A 19,049-nucleotide genomic window follows, 5' to 3' on the forward strand; every position below is an offset into this window, starting at 1 on the left:
TTCAGTTTCCGGTCTACACCAGTCCTTCAGGAAAAAGAGGGGAGGCCTAGCCACCGGGGCACAGAGGGGCAACAGCAGCCACCTGTCCCCGTGAGTCCACACTCCACGCATACAGACACCCACACACACTCCTGCACAGTGAGCCGGTCCTGCCTGCCTCCCCCCATGCTCCAGCCCCGTGAACGCTTCTCACTTCCCCAACAGGCCTGGCCTCCTGACTCCCCACCGCACACTGTTCCCTCCCTGAGAATGCTCCCCCCACCCACACACTTTGCTGCCAACTCCCCCTTATCCCTCAGATCTCAGTGTCATCATCACTCGGTTCACTCAGCAGAGATTTACAGGGTTTCTTTTACATGCCACTCACCAGGCTGCGCACTAGAAGCATAGCTGTGAACAGACCCAACTCTCTGCCCTCATGTATGTGTCAAAGGGCGAAAGGTACTAAGGAGGAAATTTTTAAAAACAGGGATAAGGAGAGTCAGCTAAACGGTGGGGCTTTTCGACAGGGTGGCAAGTGAAGGCCTTACTGATGCCGTATGGAGGGGAGTGCCTGAGCCAGGAGAGCCGGCACCTGTGGGTGGTGTGGGAGAGGGTTCCCTTCAGGTCTCTCCCCAGAGCCACACAACCCCATCTCTTCTCAATGTTGGGGTCGCCAAAGGAGGAACGCACGAGGCCAAATGGTAAGGGAGTATAAATGTATTAGGTCATCTGGATACCAGATGGGCTGAGCCCCAAAATGGCACCAGCCCCCAAAGACGGGGAGTCACAGGTTTTTAAAGGGCTCTAGACGGACTTTTTCTGGGCAGTGAATTCTCTGTGCAGGCCCGGATTCTGGGAACGTCCGGAGGGGAGAGCTAATGGTCTTAGCAAGTGGGATGTCCATTGTGAAGTGGCCTAAAGGGCAGTTCCCAGGGGAGAGGGTATCAATTCAATTATTTGATCAGACCTGACACTCGGACAACTCCAGTCTGCTCCTCGCCGCCCTCCCTCCCCCGCAGCCCAGGGTGAGTGGCCACGAGTGCGATCTTGCCCACTGACCCTGGAAGAGGGCGCCTGGGTTTCTAGCAGACCCCTGTCTCCCTGGCAGACAGCCTTCCCGCGGACCTTCACAGCCGGATGTTATGTGGGCTTCTCTCCCTAGCTCTGCTGCTCTGTGCTGGGGGCCCCGCATGGAGTTGAGACCCCGCGCTCCTCAGGGGGAACCTTTGCAGCTGAGATACCCCCCCCCCCCGAATCCCAGCCCCTGCCCTTGGGAGCAGGGCCAGCACGTCCCATGTCTCTGCCCTTCTGTAGTCTCCATGTGGCGTCTTCTGTAAATTCTTGGTTACAAGACTTTTTCTTTTTCACAGATGCCCCCCTTTCTCCCCAGTCATAAGACTTCTCTTCAGCTAGCCTTCAGCTGGTCATTCAGGGTGATTGCTCTATATTTTAGTTGTAATTCCAGTTTGGTCCTGGGAGGAGGGGACTGTACCTTCCACCTCCTCTGCCTTCGTCTTGCCCTGGGATGCTGTCTCTCATTGGACAATAGGAGCTCCCAGACAGGTAGCTGCCCACTTCAGGAAGAATCCATCCCCCGTCATTCCAAAAGAAGTGTGATGCTTTTGTTTCACTCAGTTTAATAGCCAGGTGCCTTCACACACGCTCTCACGAACCCATTGGAAGTAAGTAGAGTAAAATGTGTGAGTAGGGAAGAGCCCTCAATTCCACTGAACAATGGTAATTATTTTATCTCCTGGGCCCAAAGCTGGGGGTAGGATGGAAGGTCCTCCAGACAGTCTCCACTTCTTCCGGGTTCCTCCCCACAGACAGCCCAGGTAAGAGAAGCCTGCGGCCTATGGAGGGTGACGCCTTGCCCACCCATTCTCATCCGGTGAGTGGGCCAGGCCATAGCCCCAGCCCCGAGCTGGACTGCAGGGCCCACGGCCGAGTCAGCGTTAAGGAGGGTACACTTGCCTTTCACCCGTGTTCCAGGGATTGAGAAGGGGAGCAATAAAAATGACCCACTGGAAAATCAATGGATTGCCCGGAGCCGTGACATAATGAGTAGCCCTGCCAGTCAGTGCTCATAAGTGCTTTGTGAAGCACTTCCTGCAAGACATAAGCCTCTGTCCAACGGGTTGCTGATAACAGAAATAATATATCTGAATTTTATTCATTCAGAAATAAATGTCAGTGGCTATTGCTCTTCACATGTAGCAGCTGAACCACATTAAATATTTGGTTGTCTTCCTGATCATATTTAGAATAATGATGAAAGCCATGAATTACAGGGTAGGAAGCCTGGCGTGTTTGTTGCCTGCAATCCGTTTTATAGCTTTCTCTTAGGGCTTGAGTTGCTGAATAGGATGGTTGCAAACTGCTTACAAAGAGAAGTGCGGAGTTGCCTCTCAGCTCACCTCCCTGGAGCAGGGTTTCGTGGCTGGACCCCAGGCCCGGGGCCAGGTGAGGGCCTTCTCTTACCGGCACTGGTTCTCACCCGCAGTGCCACCAGTCATCCGCGTCTACCCGGAGACCCAGGCACAGGAGCCGGGGGTGGCGGCCAGTCTGAGGTGCCACGCAGAGGGCATTCCTATGCCCAGAATCACTTGGCTGAAAAATGGCATGGATGTCTCAGCCCAGATGTCTAAACAGCTCTCCCTTTTGGGTAAGAACTGCCCTCGATGTGTCTGTGCTATTCCCACCAAGTTCAAGCTGACACCCTCCCCGGGATGGAAATGAGAGGTGTGAGTTGATTCTAAGTCAGACATGTTGGAGTGAACAGATGTCTCCCCAGACTGTTCTACTCCCTGGGCTCCCACAGTCTCGTGGGCTTTCTGAGGGCAGTGATGAGAGGCTGTCAGTCAGGTCCCGGGTCACCCTCAGTTCACTCAGGTGTTCTGGCCCTTGGTGGGTGACTGTCCGGGATGTTGGCTACCCTCAGCCCTGCTGAGGAGCTCTGTGTTTTTAATGCCTACACAGAGAATGGGGAGGGTGGAAGGGGGGTCTCGGCTGAGCAGGCCACGCTGAGCACTGTCCTTTCCGCAGCCAATGGGAGCGAACTCCACATCGGCAGCGTCCGGTATGAAGACACAGGGGCGTACACCTGCATTGCCAAAAATGAAGTGGGCGTGGACGAAGACATCTCCTCCCTCTTCATTGAAGACTCAGCTAGAAAGACCCGTGAGTCCACTCTTGCCTTTGAGCTTTTCACTGAGCTGGTGGGATGTGCGGGGTGTCAGGGAGGGAAGTAACTGCCAGGGCCAAAGCTGTCAACCAGGAGCCCCTGAAGACAGGTAACACCCATATCCATCTGGGCTCAAACTGGGGACGGAGGCTGCCCAGAGGGGCGCACACCTTCCCTGACTCTAGAAACATAGAGGAACTCTCTGGACAGCAGACAGAGCCCAGGACCACAAGGAAGCTCACATATCCTGGCCCCAGTTCTGCTTCCTACCTGCCCTGGAACCCCTGCCCTCATCTACAAAACGCCCCCTACTATCCACCCACCAGGGGCCACTGTCCCACGTGGCCCAGGGACTGGCTATGCACACCAGCCTTTATCCAGGGATGTCGCCCACCTGGGTGCTAAGGGTGCTCTCCCTTGTGGCCACCGCTCCCCAAGTGGGTCCGCTGCTGTGATTTCAAGGACGTGGGTGCTGGCCATGGTCTCATTCCCTCAGTCACAGTTTCATATGAGTCTTTCCCAGCAAGGGAGGTCCTCAGACGTGTTTCAGATAAGGAGGATCCTAGTTGAAAGTGGGAGCTCTCCTGGAAGTAATCCTGAGCGTCTGAGAGAGAGGTTGCTGCCTCTTTGTCATCCTGGGAAGTAGAAAACCCCATTAGCTTCTGGGATCCTGGGACCTGATGTCAAGGATTCATTCAGAATTGAAAGGGTCCTGAGACCCAGAGGCATTTGTCCATGTGCACAGTCCCCAGTGCGGCCGCGGGAGTCCGTGGTTCCGTTCTGTGCACTCGATGGCAGATGTTCTCGAACTGACACTGAGGAAGGTTCTCACTCTGCTTTCTCCTCTTTTCCTCCCCTCCGCCGGCTCCCGCTCTCCCAACTCTCCGCTGCTCTCCGCTGCTGCAGTTGCAAACATTCTCTGGCGCGAGGAAGGTACCAGCTCACTCGTTCTGTGTTGTGTCTGTGGTCACGTGTGTTTGAAGTTCCAAAATAGGCCATCTTTCCATGAGCGCCAAACAGTCCCACAAGCGGGGTTCACGTGCCAGATCAGACCGGAGAGGGGAGGTCCAAGTCAAACTCAGGTGGCGCACCCTGAGAAGCAGATTTCACACCCGCTAGTGTCTTTAATGGTCACCAATGCATTAGAATTTAGAAACGGAAAGTATCCATTTCAAGCTCATTGAAACCTCCACGGGAGGGGCCCACTCAGCAGGGGCTCCTGATCAGATCCGGGCCTTAAACTTTTCTCCAGCAGCTGGTATTGGTGTTGGGGTTTAGTATATACTCTGAGGAAATGCTGAAGGAGAAAGCTATGGTGATTTCTGTAAATTTATATTTATTTACATGTATGTTTTTAAATGACTAGGCATTTAAAATTTGTATTAGCAAACAATCTTTAAACATTAGATTGGGCCATACAAAATTGCGTTTTTGTACATCAAAACTGGCCTAATATGGGAAGTAGAAAACCACAGTTTCATCTGGTTCAAAAAATAGCAGGCTCTTGATGCTGCCTGACCCTAGCTCCTAGCCATGAGGCACCCAGAGAGCTTTTGTTCTGCGTCTTTAAGAGGTGGTGTTTTTCTAAGGAGGTTACTACAAAGGGACCCAGAGAATGCAGGGGACCCCGGGGGTGTGAAGTACAGCTAGGGGGGCCCACTTAAGACCTACGCTGCCCAAGAGCTGGCAGGTGCTACACTAATATCAGACAACCCAGCAGCAAGCATTTCCCATCATGCCTGGGCAGCTGGTACCCTTCACCGCTAAGACTCAAGGCCTGGAGATAGGAAAATGCAGAGGCCAGAACAGAGAGGAAACCTGGCCGACCACAGGGCGCACTCAAGTCTGCCCAGGAGAAGTGAGACGATGAGAGCACACAAAAGTCTGCCCAGGAGAAGTGAGGTGATGAGAGCACACAAAAGCAAGGAAAGCTCCTTGCTGCCCCCTTAGCACAGCAATGGTGAACCTATGACACGCGTGTCAGAGGTGACACGCGAACTCATTTTTTTGGTTGATTTTTCTTTGTTAAATGGCATTTAAATATATAAAATAAATATCAAAAATATAAGTCTTTGTTTTACTATGGTTGCAAATATCAAAAAAATTTCACATGTGACACGGCACCAGAGTTAAGTTAGGGTTTTTCAAAATGCTGTCACGCCGAGCTCAAAAGGTTCACCATCACTGCCTTAGTAGAAGCTAAGCCCAGACAGAACCTTCGGCGGGATGGGGCAGTCGATCATGAGGCTGGGTCTCCTGTGAAGCCGATTGTTTGTTGAGTATTTGTTTAGTCTCATGTTCCATTGCCAACTGCGAGCAAGACCCTGCGCTCGGCCTGAAATGTAGCTTCAGCTGCAGACCCCGTGGAGATTCTGTTAAGCCTTCAATCTTACCTTGGTCCTTCCAACCATCGATTTTCTGAGAAGCCCCAGGGGGCTGTTCCTGGGGCCTGTTGTTGAACAAGGGCTGCGGCCCCCTTGGCCCCCGAGGTGTGAGTGAGAAGTTTGCCAGGGGAGAGGGGACAGAAGCAAAGGTCCTTCTGGGGGCTGAGAGCCGGCTGAGACTCATGGCTTGTCTGACTCCCAGGGGCAGGCTGCCCAGCACCCAGGCTCCCCTCGGCAGCTCTGCAGATACTCCTGGTCAATGCCAGCTTTGAGAGGCGGGGTCAGGCTGTTCGCCATGGCAGGAACCCTCTTGCCTGGAGCCCTTCTCAGCACAGAACCAGAGGTAGTCGAGGCTGCTTCATGGACTCAGGGACCTCTGTCCTCATTGGGAGCCGCAGGCACTGGTGCCGTCACCATGGGCCTGACGCCCCGAAAACTGCCTGCAGAGTCATTGGCAGCAAATGGGATGGTGATTCCTATCTGCCTGACTTGTTGTTTTCTAACTCACTGAAAACTTCACCAGACAAGTTTTTAAGAGGTGGTGTTTTTCTAAGGTGAGGTTACTGCAGAGAGACCCAGAGAATGCAGGAGGCCCTGGGGGTGTGACATGCAGTTACAGAGGCCCACGTGAGAGGGGTTCAGAGTTCCGGCGGGGTCCACCCATGCACAGCACAATAACCTGGCTCCCTGCAGAGCCCTCTGTGCACTGCACATCAAGGCACTGGTGCTCTCTGCATGCAAGGAAAGAGTTCTCCGCATATTTATTTAATATATTTCATTTTTTCAGAACTTATAGAAATCTTTTTATCGTTCTACCTTCAAAATATATGAAAGAGTCGGGAGAAAGTGGGAGGAAGAATCCCAACCTTACCCATCTCTGTGCCAGGTCGGCCTTTTATGGAGAGGCAGAGTGAGGGGACACTCTGAGCGGGGCTCAGGGTCTAACCCCAACTCGGGCACAAAGGCAGGTGGCCTCCTTGGACCTCAGTTTCTTTGTCTTTGAAATAAGGAGGCTACACTAGTTGGGGGTCTCCAAGGCCTTTTCTTCCCAGACGGCCGAGCCCTGGGCCGGGTGAGGGCGGGCAGGCAGGCACAACCAGCTGTGGGCTCTATCACCTGGCGCGAGCTGCCACGGAGACACCGCTGGGGCAGAGGGGGAGCCCGCAAACTGAGTCCCTGGGACTGAGTTTGGACCGAGGAGCACCTGCCACAGCATTCTTAGGGCTCCACATTCCAGGAAGTGGCACTGCACCTAAATGTGTTCAAAGTAAGAGCCGTTGCTTTGGGGGAATCGTCTCATCCATTCTGAATTGAGTGGACAACGAACGACCAAGGGAGGCTTTGCCTTTCAGGACAGGAGCGGTCACATGTGTGTCAAAGCCACGGCTGTCGTTGATTTGAAAGCCTGTGTTGGTGGCCACTCTGGTTGACTGGTGTGCATGTCTGGGAGGACACCCGGGGACTGCAGGGCCCTCTGTGTGCTGTTCTGATGGACAGCCCTCGGGGCACCTTCTCCCGTGCTCCCCACACCACCTGCTCATCTCACCTCACCCCACCTTGACCAGGACTTGCGCTGCGTGCCTGCACCCCACGCACCTGAGCTGCAGTTTTGTGTGTGCCCGATGTGGCATGTGACCCCACGGGGGGAGGGGGGGCGGGCTGCTAGAGGGACATAACCATGGCTGTGTTTGCTCCTCCCAGGCCTCAGTGTGGGAAACATGTTCTATGTCTTCTCCGATGACGGCATTATCATCCTGCACCCCGTGGACTGTGAGATCCAGAGGCACCTCAAACCCTCTGAGAAGATCTTCATGAGCTACGTAGGTTCCCACGCCCAGTCAGTCTTTCACCTCAGGTGCCATTTGATTCTTAAATTCCATCTACTGTACGTGGTGTGGTTCCAATCTGTCCCAAGGCTCAAGGAACACGAGGCCGAGCATGTATATGCCCGTTTGTTCATCAGGCAGCCACGTCCACGCACTGAGCCCGAGGGGAGGCCCAGGCCTATGAATGGGTTCCTGGCCTCCCCAAGTTCACAGCTGCCCAGTAGGTGCTGTTAGAGAATGTGCCAGGTGCGCTAGAAATTGAGGAGAGAAGGCCCCTGGGACACGGGATCCCTGGGCTCAGTTTTGAAGAACGAGTCAGAGTTGGTGGCGGGTTTCTGGAACAAATGTCATGAACATGGAGAGTAGAGGATAAAATATGTCATGTTCAGGGAACGGAAAGTACTCTGTGTGCCTAGAGGGAAGGGTGGGTATGGGAAGGGCCTGAAATTGGGAAGGAGTTCAATTGGTACCCTAAAGCCCTGGGAACCCCTGAAGGACTTCAGACGAAGGGTGGCCATGATCAGGAACACATGCAAGACCTCAGGGAGGGCAGTGGTCAAAAGGGCTGGCCTAGAAGCACAGAGGGGTGAAGAGGTCATTGTAATTGTCCAGGTGGGAAGGTGGTGTCCTGGTTAAGCCCGTGGCAGGGGGGGAAGGGGAGAACTGCATGGACTTCGAGCTAGTCACCGGTAAAACCACAGGGGACCTGAGGGGAAGCCAGAGTCTTGCTAGCAGGAGGAGGGTGACAGTGGACCGACCCTCTTTCTAAAGTGCTGGTGAGTAGGAAGTTGGTGCATCTTCTCTCGGCCTCTCTGCTGGATTAGATGTCCATCCACTTTGTTCAGCGGGAAGCAGCAAGTTTAATTGGTTAGGGCACAGGCTGCAACCAAGGGACGTGCCCTTGACCGGAATCGAACCCCTGACCCTTCAGTCCTTGGGCCGGCACTCTAACCACTGAGCTAAACCAGCTAGGGCGGCCTCAAAGTTATTGGTCCAAGGAAGTAAAGCAATGGAGATGTCGTTGTTGTTTTTTTAATGGAATGAGCAGAGCTGATGGTAAAATTGAGAGTTGATTTTGGACTTACATGTCTGAGATGTTCATTAAACAATCAAGTCAAGCTAAATAGTTGGCTATAAAAGTCTGGAGCTCAGGGAAGAGGCCTGAGCTAACGATGTAAACTTGGGAGTTGTAGGCATACAGACTGTAGATAAGGCCATAGGTTTGGGTGAGATTAACTTTAGAGAAGAAAAGTTATTCAGGGTGAACTCTGCAGGGTCCAACAACAGAAAAGGCCCAGCCATGGGGTGGGACGGAGGGAGAAGAACCAAGGAGTAGTCAGATGGTGCCCCAAGTTCCAATAAAATGATGGCCAGGGATTCATTTACAACTGAGGAGTCGACACTGACCTTGGTGAGAACACTCCCAGCTTCGTGGTGAGTTCAAAAGCAGAGGGTTAAGGAGCATATGAGAGGTGAAGAAGCAGAAAAGTGTAGGGAACTCTTTCACACGTCTGGCCATTAAGAGACGTTTTTAAAATAATGGTGATGAGGACAAAGAGAAAGAAGCACAAAAGAGTGGAAGACTGTGCCCCGGAAGCTGCTGATTAAGAGGCTGCAGGGGGAGGTACAGCCTCAGAAGAAGTGGGAGGAGGGGAAATTGGTGAGGTGGGGGGTTGTGTGCCATGTTCTATGAATCCAAAGGATTCTGAGTGTGGCAAGAAAGGGACTGAGGAGAGTCAGGGGAGAGGGAATCCCGAGAGGTTGGGGTTGTGGGGTGGGGCGGGGAGAGAGGGGGGATTAAGAAGTATACATGGTAGCCTATCTCCTTCACAGGAAGAAATCTGTCCTCAAGGGGAAGGGGACGCCACCCAGCCATGCCAGTGGGCGTCGGCAGTGAACGTCAGGCACCGGTACATCTATGTGGCCCAACCGGCACTGAACAGAGTCCTTGTGGTCGACGTTCAAGCCCAGAAAGTCCTGCAGGTACACCTGTCTAAGGGAGCGGGGCACAGCCTGCCAAAGTCGTCTTTGCTTTCTGCACCCTCTCCGGCTGCTGTGAGGGCAGGTCAGGCCGGAGGGGAAAAGCAAAGGGGGTTCATGTGCGGTGGTTTAGCAAGTCTTTACTGCCTACCAGGTGCCATGCACTGTGCTAGGTGCTTGGAAAACAGCCAAAAATGAGCAAGGAAGTTCTAGATCTTATATGGTAGTTGGGGAAACAGACCCTAAATCAGAATGTTAGGGAGTTTTAAATAGTAAGTGCTATGTTACTCGAGGCAAAATGTGCTAGAGGAACTGGAAGATGATTTTAAATTGGCTCTGGAGAGAAACAGAATCTGAGATCTAAATGCCAAGTGGGATTCCGATCCTGGGAACAGAGGGAAGGCCAGCGATAAGGGGGAGAGTGGGTGCCCGGAAGTCGCAGGTGAACAAAGGCTAATGAGGTAGAAACAGTGAGATGGAAAGCCACTGAAGGGTTTGTCAGGGGAGTGACTCGATCTGGCTACTGTATTAAGAAAGGACTGGAGGAGAGAGCAGGGGTGTGGTCACTGCAAGGAACCAGGCAGGAGAGGACAACAGTGGAGGTGGTGAGACGTGATCAGATTCGGGATGTAGTTTAAACAGGGAGCCCCAAAGATTTTCTGCTGGGTGGAATGTGAGGTTTGAGAGAGCAGAAGCCTTTGTTTGCTTGCTTGAACTTCAGCAACTGTAGAATGGAGATGCCATTTACTGTGTGTGGTGGGCTGAACGATGGCCCCAGAATGTGTGAAGGTCACCTCATATGGCAAAAGGAATTTAGCAGATGTTAACGAATTAAGGATTTTAAAATGGGGAGTTATCCTAGTTTATCTGGGTGATCCCTAAATGCAAACAAAAGTATCCTTATAAGAGAGAGGCAAGGATAAATTTAAAGAAGTTCTGCAGAGAAGGAGGGGGCAGCATGGCATATGGCTGACTTTGAAGATTGGAGAACGGGCCATGAGCCAAAGAATGTAGTTCTAGAGGCTGGGAAAGTAAGGAAATGCATTCTCCCCCAGAACCTCTAACAGCGGTTCTCAACCTGTGGGTCGCGACCCCTGAAAATACATCCTGCATATCAGATATTTACATTACGATTCATAACAGTAGCAAAATTACAGTTATGAAGTAGCAACGAAAATAATCTTATGGTTGGGGGTCACCACAACTTGAGGAACTGTATTAAAGGGTCGCGGCATTAGGAAGGCTGAGAAACACTGCGAGGGAGCACTGCCTTACAGAGCCATGTTGGTTCACCCCAATGAAATTAATTTCACACTTCTGGCCTCCAGAAACTGTAAGAGAATAGATTTGTGTTGCTTTAAGCCACTAAGTTTGTGATAATGTTACTGCATCAATATGTTGCTGATATACTATGAGAGACACTTCGAGCAAGGCTAGGGGAGAAAGTTAGGAAATCAGTTTGACTCTGTTCCGTTTCAGGTGATGTATATGTCAAGTAAGCAGTTAGATAAACAGGTCTGGAGTCAAAGGAGAGATCTACGCTGGAGATGCCAATGAGGGCATCCTCACCATGTGAACCACATTAAATCCAGAGAACTGGATGAGAAACATTCAGGGTGGTACAGACAGAGAGGAGGTACAGGTTGGAGCACTCCAACACTTAAAGATCACAAAGGAGAGAGACAGCCAACAAGACCCAAAGGAGTAGCTGAAAGGAACAAAGAAAATTAGAGATGGGGTATCCCAGAAGCCCAGAAAAATGTTTTCAGGGAGAGTTAGTGGTCAGTGGTATCAAATGTTGCAGAGAGCATTTGCACATTATGAAAACGGACCATTGAATTTGGTGCCATGTGGGTCGCCTTGGCAGGCAGGAACAGAGAGGATGGTGGAATGCAAGCCTGCGGGAGCAGATCCAAGTTAGAATGGTAAGGAAGTGGAAATGGTGAATATGGGCAACCATTTTGAGGAGGTTTGCTGTAAAGGTGAGTTACAGGTAGACAAATGAGGCAGTAGCAGGAAGAGGATATGGAAGGAACTTTATTTTTAGCATAGGTGACATTATAGCATTTAAATGCTAATGGGGAGAGTTGTTCCCCCGAATTCTTCTGCCTCATGGAATTAAGCAGGGATCAGTGAAATCCAGGGCATGCAAGTGGAGATGCAGCTAGCCTCAAGTAAAAGCACACCCTTTCATTGTAAGAGGAGGAAAGAAAGTACACAGGTACCGGTGCCAATACCTGATACCATCGCTGGTAGTTGGATGAACTTCTCTTCTGGTTGCTTTAATTTTCTCAGGGAATAAGAAAAATTATCACCGAGGTTGGAGGAGAGAGGTGAAAGTTGGATATAACCAAGTTAGTGGTTTCTCCTGACAAATACAATAGGAGGCTTTGATTTCCCTGGCCAGAGAACATATTCTGAATAATTTGAAATACCTGGAGATTTTTTTTTATTTTTTTTTTGGTCCACTTAGCCTAACAGCTACTGAGAGGTATATTGAAATTTCCCACCATGGTTGTAGTTCTATCCTTTTCTACTTTAAAATTATAATACCTCCTGGGGGGAAGACTCCTTTATTCTTATAAAATATTTCTCTTTATTTGTGATGATGCTTCCTGCCTTAAAGTCTATTTTAGTCTAATATGAGTATAGCTAAATCAGATTTATTGCGATTAGTGCTGTCATGGTGTAATTTCCTATCCTTTTACTTTCAACCTTTCTATGTCCATATATTTAAGGTGGTCTTCTATAAAGTCTTTAGTCTTTTATCTAGTTTAATAATCTTGGCCTTTTATTTGGAGTATTTGATCCATTTATGTTTAATGTAATTAATTTATATAGTATTAAGTACCATACTGTTTTTTAATTTGACCTGTTTATGTTGCTTTTCTCTCCTTTTTACTTTTTGAATTAAACACTTTTATTATTCCATTTTCCCTCTGTTAGCTTGTTGACAATTCATTATTTTATATTATTGTTATTACCACCATTGAGATTACAACATACATCCTTACCTCAATACAGTTTCATACAAATTACTTCCCCATTAATGATAGAACCTTAGAACAACTAGCTCTTTTAATTTAACCCTCCCTTCCAACCTTTTGCATTATTGTAGGAATGAATTTTAACTCTACATATAATTTAACCCCTGAAGAAATGCCTATAATTATTTTGTACAGTTGATAGTCATTTATATTCACCCACATATTTACCTTTTCCATTGCTCTTTATTCCTCTGAGGTATATAGTTAGGTCTGGGATCATTTTCATCCTACCTGAAAATGTTCTTTAATGGTTCTTTTGGTGTAGGACTACTGACAACAGAGTCTTGGAGTTTTAGGCTGTTTAGGCCGTATAAAAATACATAAAGGACAAATAATGTTAAAGTATATTTTCACTGGATATAGAATTCTACATTATTAGCAATTATGTATTTTCAGCATTTTAAGATGCTTCTCCATTATTTTCCCATTCTTTTTGTTAATAGGTAATACTAGTATATCAAACTAATTTTCAGATTTCTCTCTTTGGTCTTTAGCAGTTTTACTAAGATGTGCCAGCTAATGTGTTCTTGGTATTTATTTTGATTTAGGGTTTTTAGAGGTTCTTGAATGTATGAATTGCTATATTTCTTCAAATAGTATGCTCATTCTCTCTTGCCTCTTCTTTTGGAACTTTTTTTTTTTAATTAGACCTTTCCATTGTCTCTCACTTATCTTTTTCACTCTCATTTTCCATCCTTTTTTGGCTCTTTGTGCTTCAATTTGGGTATATTCTATCAACCTTTCAGTTCACTAATTCTATCTTCTGTGTCTAATATGGATATTTTTTTAAACCTATTTATTGAGCTCTTAATTTCAGGCATTACATTTTTTACTTTAGAATGTCTACTTAATTCCAAATTACCTTTTTATGGATCACCTGGAGGTCTATTTTGTTCTGTTTTTGTTTTTTAATGTTGTTTTCAGTCATATAGCCTGTATCTTGGAAAGCCTAGTAATTTTCTTGCATGCACAACGACATTCCATATAAAATATTTTAGAAACTTTAGATGGCTCTCATCCACCAAAGAAAGTTTACCATTTCCTTTTTAGGCAGAAATAATAGAGAATGAATATTTTTAATCTTACCAAGTACTACGTTGAATCAAAGCTGAGTTGAAGTCTTTGTAAAGCTTCACTCCTGGGCCTAATGTGTTCTTCAGGACCTTTTCCCTTTGTTCCTCGGCATCTTGAGACTGTGGGCAAGTCTGTTCTGAATTGGAAGAGATAAGACAAAAATCTTAGACTCTTGCTCCTCAACAGCTCACATGAGAATATGAAATATGATGAGAAAGGTTAAGCAGAAAGAAGAGATAATGGCTACAGTCCAAACCTTAGGGAGGTTTTGCTGTGAAGAGGGCAGACAATATCTGGAAGAGGTATGAGTAGTCAGGAGGTATTTTTAAGAGAGAGAGAGTGTACAAGAATCTAGAGAGTGTCATGGTGGTATCATTGCTGGTGTGTTAAGAAGCTCTGGGTAGAGGGAGACAGTGGTAGATCTCAAAGCTTTTGGTGAGTGAAAAGAGTAGCCATGAAGCTGGGAGTAACAGGAGTATCTATAGACATGAACAAAGGACCTGAGGTCTGTGAAGTGTAGAAAAGCAGTAACAGCCTTGGGGCTTCAGAGAACAGGAGGTTTTAATAAGAGCAAGAAAGTAAAATGAGACTTCAAAGATGGCGATGGAGAAAAAAACAATATACTTCAGCAGATTAAAAAATCAAGAGTTTAGTTTTGTAAATGTTGAGCTCATCGACAGAGGAGTGAACTCTAACGTCCTCAGAGTGCAGTGGGTTAGCTGCAGCCATGGATTGGGTGAGCTCATCCAGGGCCAGGATGTAGACAAGAGAAGGTCGAAGCTGAAGGCCTAGGACATACCAACGTTCAGAAGTCAGAATGAGGAAGATAAAAGCTAGGGAGGTGGGAGGCTGAGTGAAGAAAATGTTTCCAAAAGGAAATAATTAACCATGTGAAATCTTGCTGAAATGTCAAGTAAGAGGAGGATCACAAAAAATGACCCTCTGAGCCCTGGCCGGGTAGTTCAGTAGGTTGGAGTGTCGTCCTGTGTACACCAAAAAGTTGCGGGTTTGATTCCTCGTCAGGGCACATACCTAGGTGGCAAACAATTGATGTTTCTCACATCAATTTCTCTCTTTCTCTCTAAAATCAATAAACATCTCTGCGGGTAAGAATTTTTTTAAAAATGATGACCCTCTGAATCTGACATGAAGGACTAGAAACTGTCAGTGAAGTGATGAAGACAGACACTTGGTGGGAATGGGGAAAGGAAAAGTGGACTCAGGGACTCCACAGACAGTTCTTCAGAAGTTTTGACCAATGGGGTTTTCTCTCCTAAAATCTGAAAAGCTAGAATCTGGTTAGTTGAAATATAAGTTATGGTGGCTGAGATGTGGAGGAAGGAAAGATCATTGAAACCAAGAAGGAACTGAGAATGAATCATCATAGAACAGGGTTTAGAACTTACAAAACTACATTACAAACAGAAGAGAGAAAAGTCTCCATTTGCCAGGGCCACAGGGGGAAGTGCTGTCCTCGGGGGAGAGCGGAGTATCAGTCCCAGCAGTAATAATAACCAGCCTGGTGCTATGGTTTGAGTCCCAGCAGCTCCCGCTGACGGATGTGCAAGACAGAGGCTGTGGAAAGATAAGGTGAGAAAGGATGATCTCCGATGACCCAGGAGAAGGGGCCCACTCGCCAGTATCCGGGCCATGGAGCAGCCTGGGGAAGGACGCTGAGGGTCTAAGAGGCCCAACAGGCTTCCAGGAGATGTGATGGGCGGGTCCTCGGCTGGTTCTTAAGTGGATAACTTAAAGCTTCTGTGTTTAGGCTTTTGTTGAGATGCTCCGGATCTCTCCTTTAAGTAAAACACACAAGAAGTTTTTAAAAGGGAGAAATTGTTGACCACCAGTTTTATGCCTCTGAAGACAATAAACCCAGAAGGCAGGCTTCTGCACTGGGCTGCCTGCCACTCACCCAGGAGCAACGGCCACGTGCACAACACCCAGAAACGACCACTGTGTCAGCCCCTACGACAACCATGACCAACTTGTCTTTTTCTTGTTGTTGTTCAAGTCCATAGGTGTGGACCCTCTGCCGGCCAAGCTGTCCTATGACAAGTCACATGACCAAGTGTGGGTCCTGAGCCGGGGGGATGTGCACAAGTCCCAACCAAGCCTCCAGGTATGTTGAACACATGGAGTCTAACCCCTGCCCCACAGGAAAAGCCTCTCTCCCTGTTTGTCTCCCACTTCCCTAGCGGCTAATCTCATTTATCTAAAATATGTCCATAAGGGCTTAAGGAGAGAGTAGGAAACAGCCTCAGGCCAACACTCCTCACAGGCAATTGACAGGGTGTCTTCAGCGAGGCCTGCAGTTAAAGACAGTAATACCCATAATGGGTAGGATCTCATGGTATGACAATCAGAATACGGCTCCCAGGCCCCACAACACCTGTCCCTCCTGAGCCAGGATCTCCTGGGGTCAAACAGCATGAAGACTGGAGTCCAGGGAGGAAGAAAGGAGACAGACTCTCTTCACCTTGGGCTGGGTGGGCTAGAGATTTAGTGTCAGAGCAAGTACTAGCTGCTGGCCAATAAGGAAGGGGAGGAAAGGAAGCAGCAGCAATTATATCCATAAATGGAAGTGTGTTTATGGAGTGCCTCCAGTGTGGGAGGGCACAGAAAAGTTAGGTAATCTGCCCATGGTCCAACTCCTTCCCGCAGCAGGCTCTGCAGTCCCCACCTCCAGCTGCTGTACCCCCTCCTGGGAAGAGCTTGGGCCCCAGGGATCTGTGGGATTCCTCCCTCTGCCAGGCAGGGAAGAGCCATGCCACCCCTGTGTTGAGTGTGTGTGGCTCAGCCTTTCTCATCAGGGATGCACGAGAGGATTAAGATCTACATAAAGTAATTTGAATGCCTGTTTTCTCAAGTCTCCCCAAAATGGTGCATAGAACCATTCTAGATGCACAGAAAAGGTAATTCGTCACATACAATGGATGCCTCAGGCCTTAGGGTTTAATTCTTTCTCTGAACCCCAGCTGAGAAGGACTGCAGATGGAGCCAGGTTCACCCTGTTCCCAAGACTGGTGAGAGGCCAGGAACACCGGCTCTAGAGAGGCTTCCTCCGGCGACGGGCCTCCTGCCTGCCTTTGCTGCTCCAGGGGGAGGGCACAACTTCACCACATGTGAACTGAGACTGTGTCGGTGATTGAACTCATCCAACGGCCCTGAGCCCTGTGAGCTGACAACAAATAATAACAACCCATTAGAACTCCTAGGGCCCAAGATAAAGGTCACTCAGAACGGAGGCTAAGCCCAGAGAAATGGGCTTATTATTGGGCCCTCTGGCAGCTCTAAGAAAGCACCTGAGGAAACTCTATGGGAGGGACCACCACCAAAGATTCCTCTGGAACTAAAAATGAACAACATGCCTTTCTAATTATCGACTGCAGTAGATAAATTCGGAAATGCATGGTTTCTACCGAGACCCAAATATATGAAGAGACTGAGACTCAACATCTCCGAACATGGAAGTTCAGAAAGAGAAAAGGAAACTGTTGGGATGGAGTCCAACATAAATACATTTGGAATAAAATTTCCAAGAAGATCTACAACTTCCTGGCTAGAGTTATGAGAAATGACACATCTCTGCCCTTGTTAGTAAAAGAGTAGAGGGGAAATCTTACAATGCAGAAGGAACAAGTTACCTGTAGAAGAAACAACAATCCGATGGGCCTTGAACTTCTCACCTGCAATAGGAGCTGGAAGACCGTGGAGTCACATTAGTTAGATATAAGGGCTGATGTCCAAGAATCCTGTGCCCCACCAAGATATCATTTACCTCTGGACAAAGGAAAGATATAAGAATATTCAGAATCCGGAGAGCATATCACTCATGTGCACCACCTGAGGAATCAGATCAGAGACATCAAGATGGAGAAGGAAAAGAGGAGACCGTCGTAAGTAAGGAACCTGGAGAGGACTGTGTAAAACTAAAAGTAAGATGGGTGCCATAGCTGGGTGGCTCAGCTGGTTGGAGCATTATCCCACACACCAAAAGGTTGCAGGTTCGGTCAGGGCACATGCCTAGGTTGCGGGTTTGATCCCTGGTTGAGGCAACAAATCAATGTTTTTCTCTCTCTCAAAATCAATCAAAACATATCATTGGGTGAGGATTAAAACTAAATGTAAGATGGATGAGAAAAATCTATCTGGAAATGTATAATCAGTGCTAAGTAAGGGTGTTAGAATTAGCAGAGACACACTGAAAGAGAAATCCTGATACCAGGATTTCTAAAGATAAATTATTTTAGTAAAAATGACAATTCAGAGTGGAGGGAAGAAAAGGGAATAATAATACTCAAAAGTGTCATCTTATTGGGAGGAGAGAGGATATAGAGAATGTTTGAAATTAATAGCTGAGAACTGAATTCTGTTCAAAGCAGAGGTGATCAGGTTGGGCTTTAGAAAAAGAAGGAAAGAAAGAAAGAAAACTAACTCTAATGTGTTTACAAGAAACACAAAACAAAATGATAATGAGATTAAATTTAAAGGCCTAGCCGAAACCGGTTTGGCTCAGTGGATAGAGCGTCGGCCTGCGGACTGAAGGGTCCCGGGTTCGATTCCGGTCAAGGGCATGTACCTGGGTTGCGGGCACATCCCCGGTGGGAGATGTGCAGGAGGCAACTGATCGATGTTTCTAGCTCTCTATCTCTCTCTCCCTTCCTCTCTGTAAAAAATCAAGAAAATATATTTTAAAAAAAAAATGTAAAGGCCTAGAAACAGTGATGATAGGGGAGCTAAGAGATATGCACAAGTGGTAACATTAGTACCAGACAAGGTGGGACTTAAGGTTAAAGGTACTCACTCACCAGCATAAGGAGAGACATGACAACTAAATACGTAAGAGCATTTGAAAATACAAGGAGAATTTTATTTAAAATACATTTATAATACCAAGGAGACAAATAGATGACATGGGAAAATTGAATAATATGAATAAGGAACTTGGTTTAATTAATATATAGGAAACCTTTCATCTGGCAAATAGTTTTTTCACATGTTCACATATAAATAAGTATCAGTAATCATGAAGAAAACATTTACAAATTTTATAGATGTTATAGACTACATTGTCTGATAATTAGAATTAATATGTGACCTAAATAAAATGTGACCTAATAAGGAAACACTCCTAGATCATTATGGGATCAAAGAGGAAATTAAAAGGGAAGTTACAAACTGTCTGAAAATGAGCCCGTTTCACAGCAAAACCTATGGGAGGCAGAGAAAGTGTCCACAAAGAATATGTGTGTCTTAAAAGCCTGCAAAGCAAGTATTTGTGTTACGATATTAGGAAAAGAACAAAATAACTGGTAAAATAGAAATTAATAGAAAAAAAATAATTAAAGAACAAATAGAGAAACAGACATACAACACAAATAAAAACAGGAAAAAAATTCTCACATCTGATAAAGGAAAAAGGCAAAATGAAGAATGAAAGAGGGCTATGATTATAGATACAGGAGAATGAAAATAATTGTAAAATAATACTACATTGCAATTCTGGGGCAGCAAATTTTAACACCTAGAAGAAATGATTATTCATTTACAAAATGTAGGGGGGAAAACA

The 19,049-nt window shown here is 47.4% G+C and overlaps 1 protein-coding gene across 1 annotated transcript in view; it reads left to right on the top strand.

Moving 5' to 3' along the window:
• The window catches only part of FSTL4 (follistatin like 4), a 327,977-nt gene that overhangs the window by 296,630 nt on the left and 12,298 nt on the right, over positions 1-19,049 (top strand). Inside the window, exons 9-14 of the mRNA XM_070415004.1 lie at positions 2,486-2,647; positions 3,028-3,162; positions 4,073-4,099; positions 7,252-7,370; positions 9,210-9,359; positions 15,492-15,599. Of these exons, the coding sequence (XP_070271105.1) occupies positions 2,486-2,647; positions 3,028-3,162; positions 4,073-4,099; positions 7,252-7,370; positions 9,210-9,359; positions 15,492-15,599 (701 nt within the window). The remainder of the gene's footprint in view (positions 1-2,485; positions 2,648-3,027; positions 3,163-4,072; positions 4,100-7,251; positions 7,371-9,209; positions 9,360-15,491; positions 15,600-19,049) is intronic.

Source organism: Myotis yumanensis, unplaced genomic scaffold (assembly GCF_028538775.1).
Source record: "Myotis yumanensis isolate MYYU_CA2020_CCGP unplaced genomic scaffold, mMyoYum1.0.hap1 SCAF_5, whole genome shotgun sequence".
NCBI lineage: Eukaryota > Metazoa > Chordata > Mammalia > Chiroptera > Vespertilionidae > Myotis > Myotis yumanensis.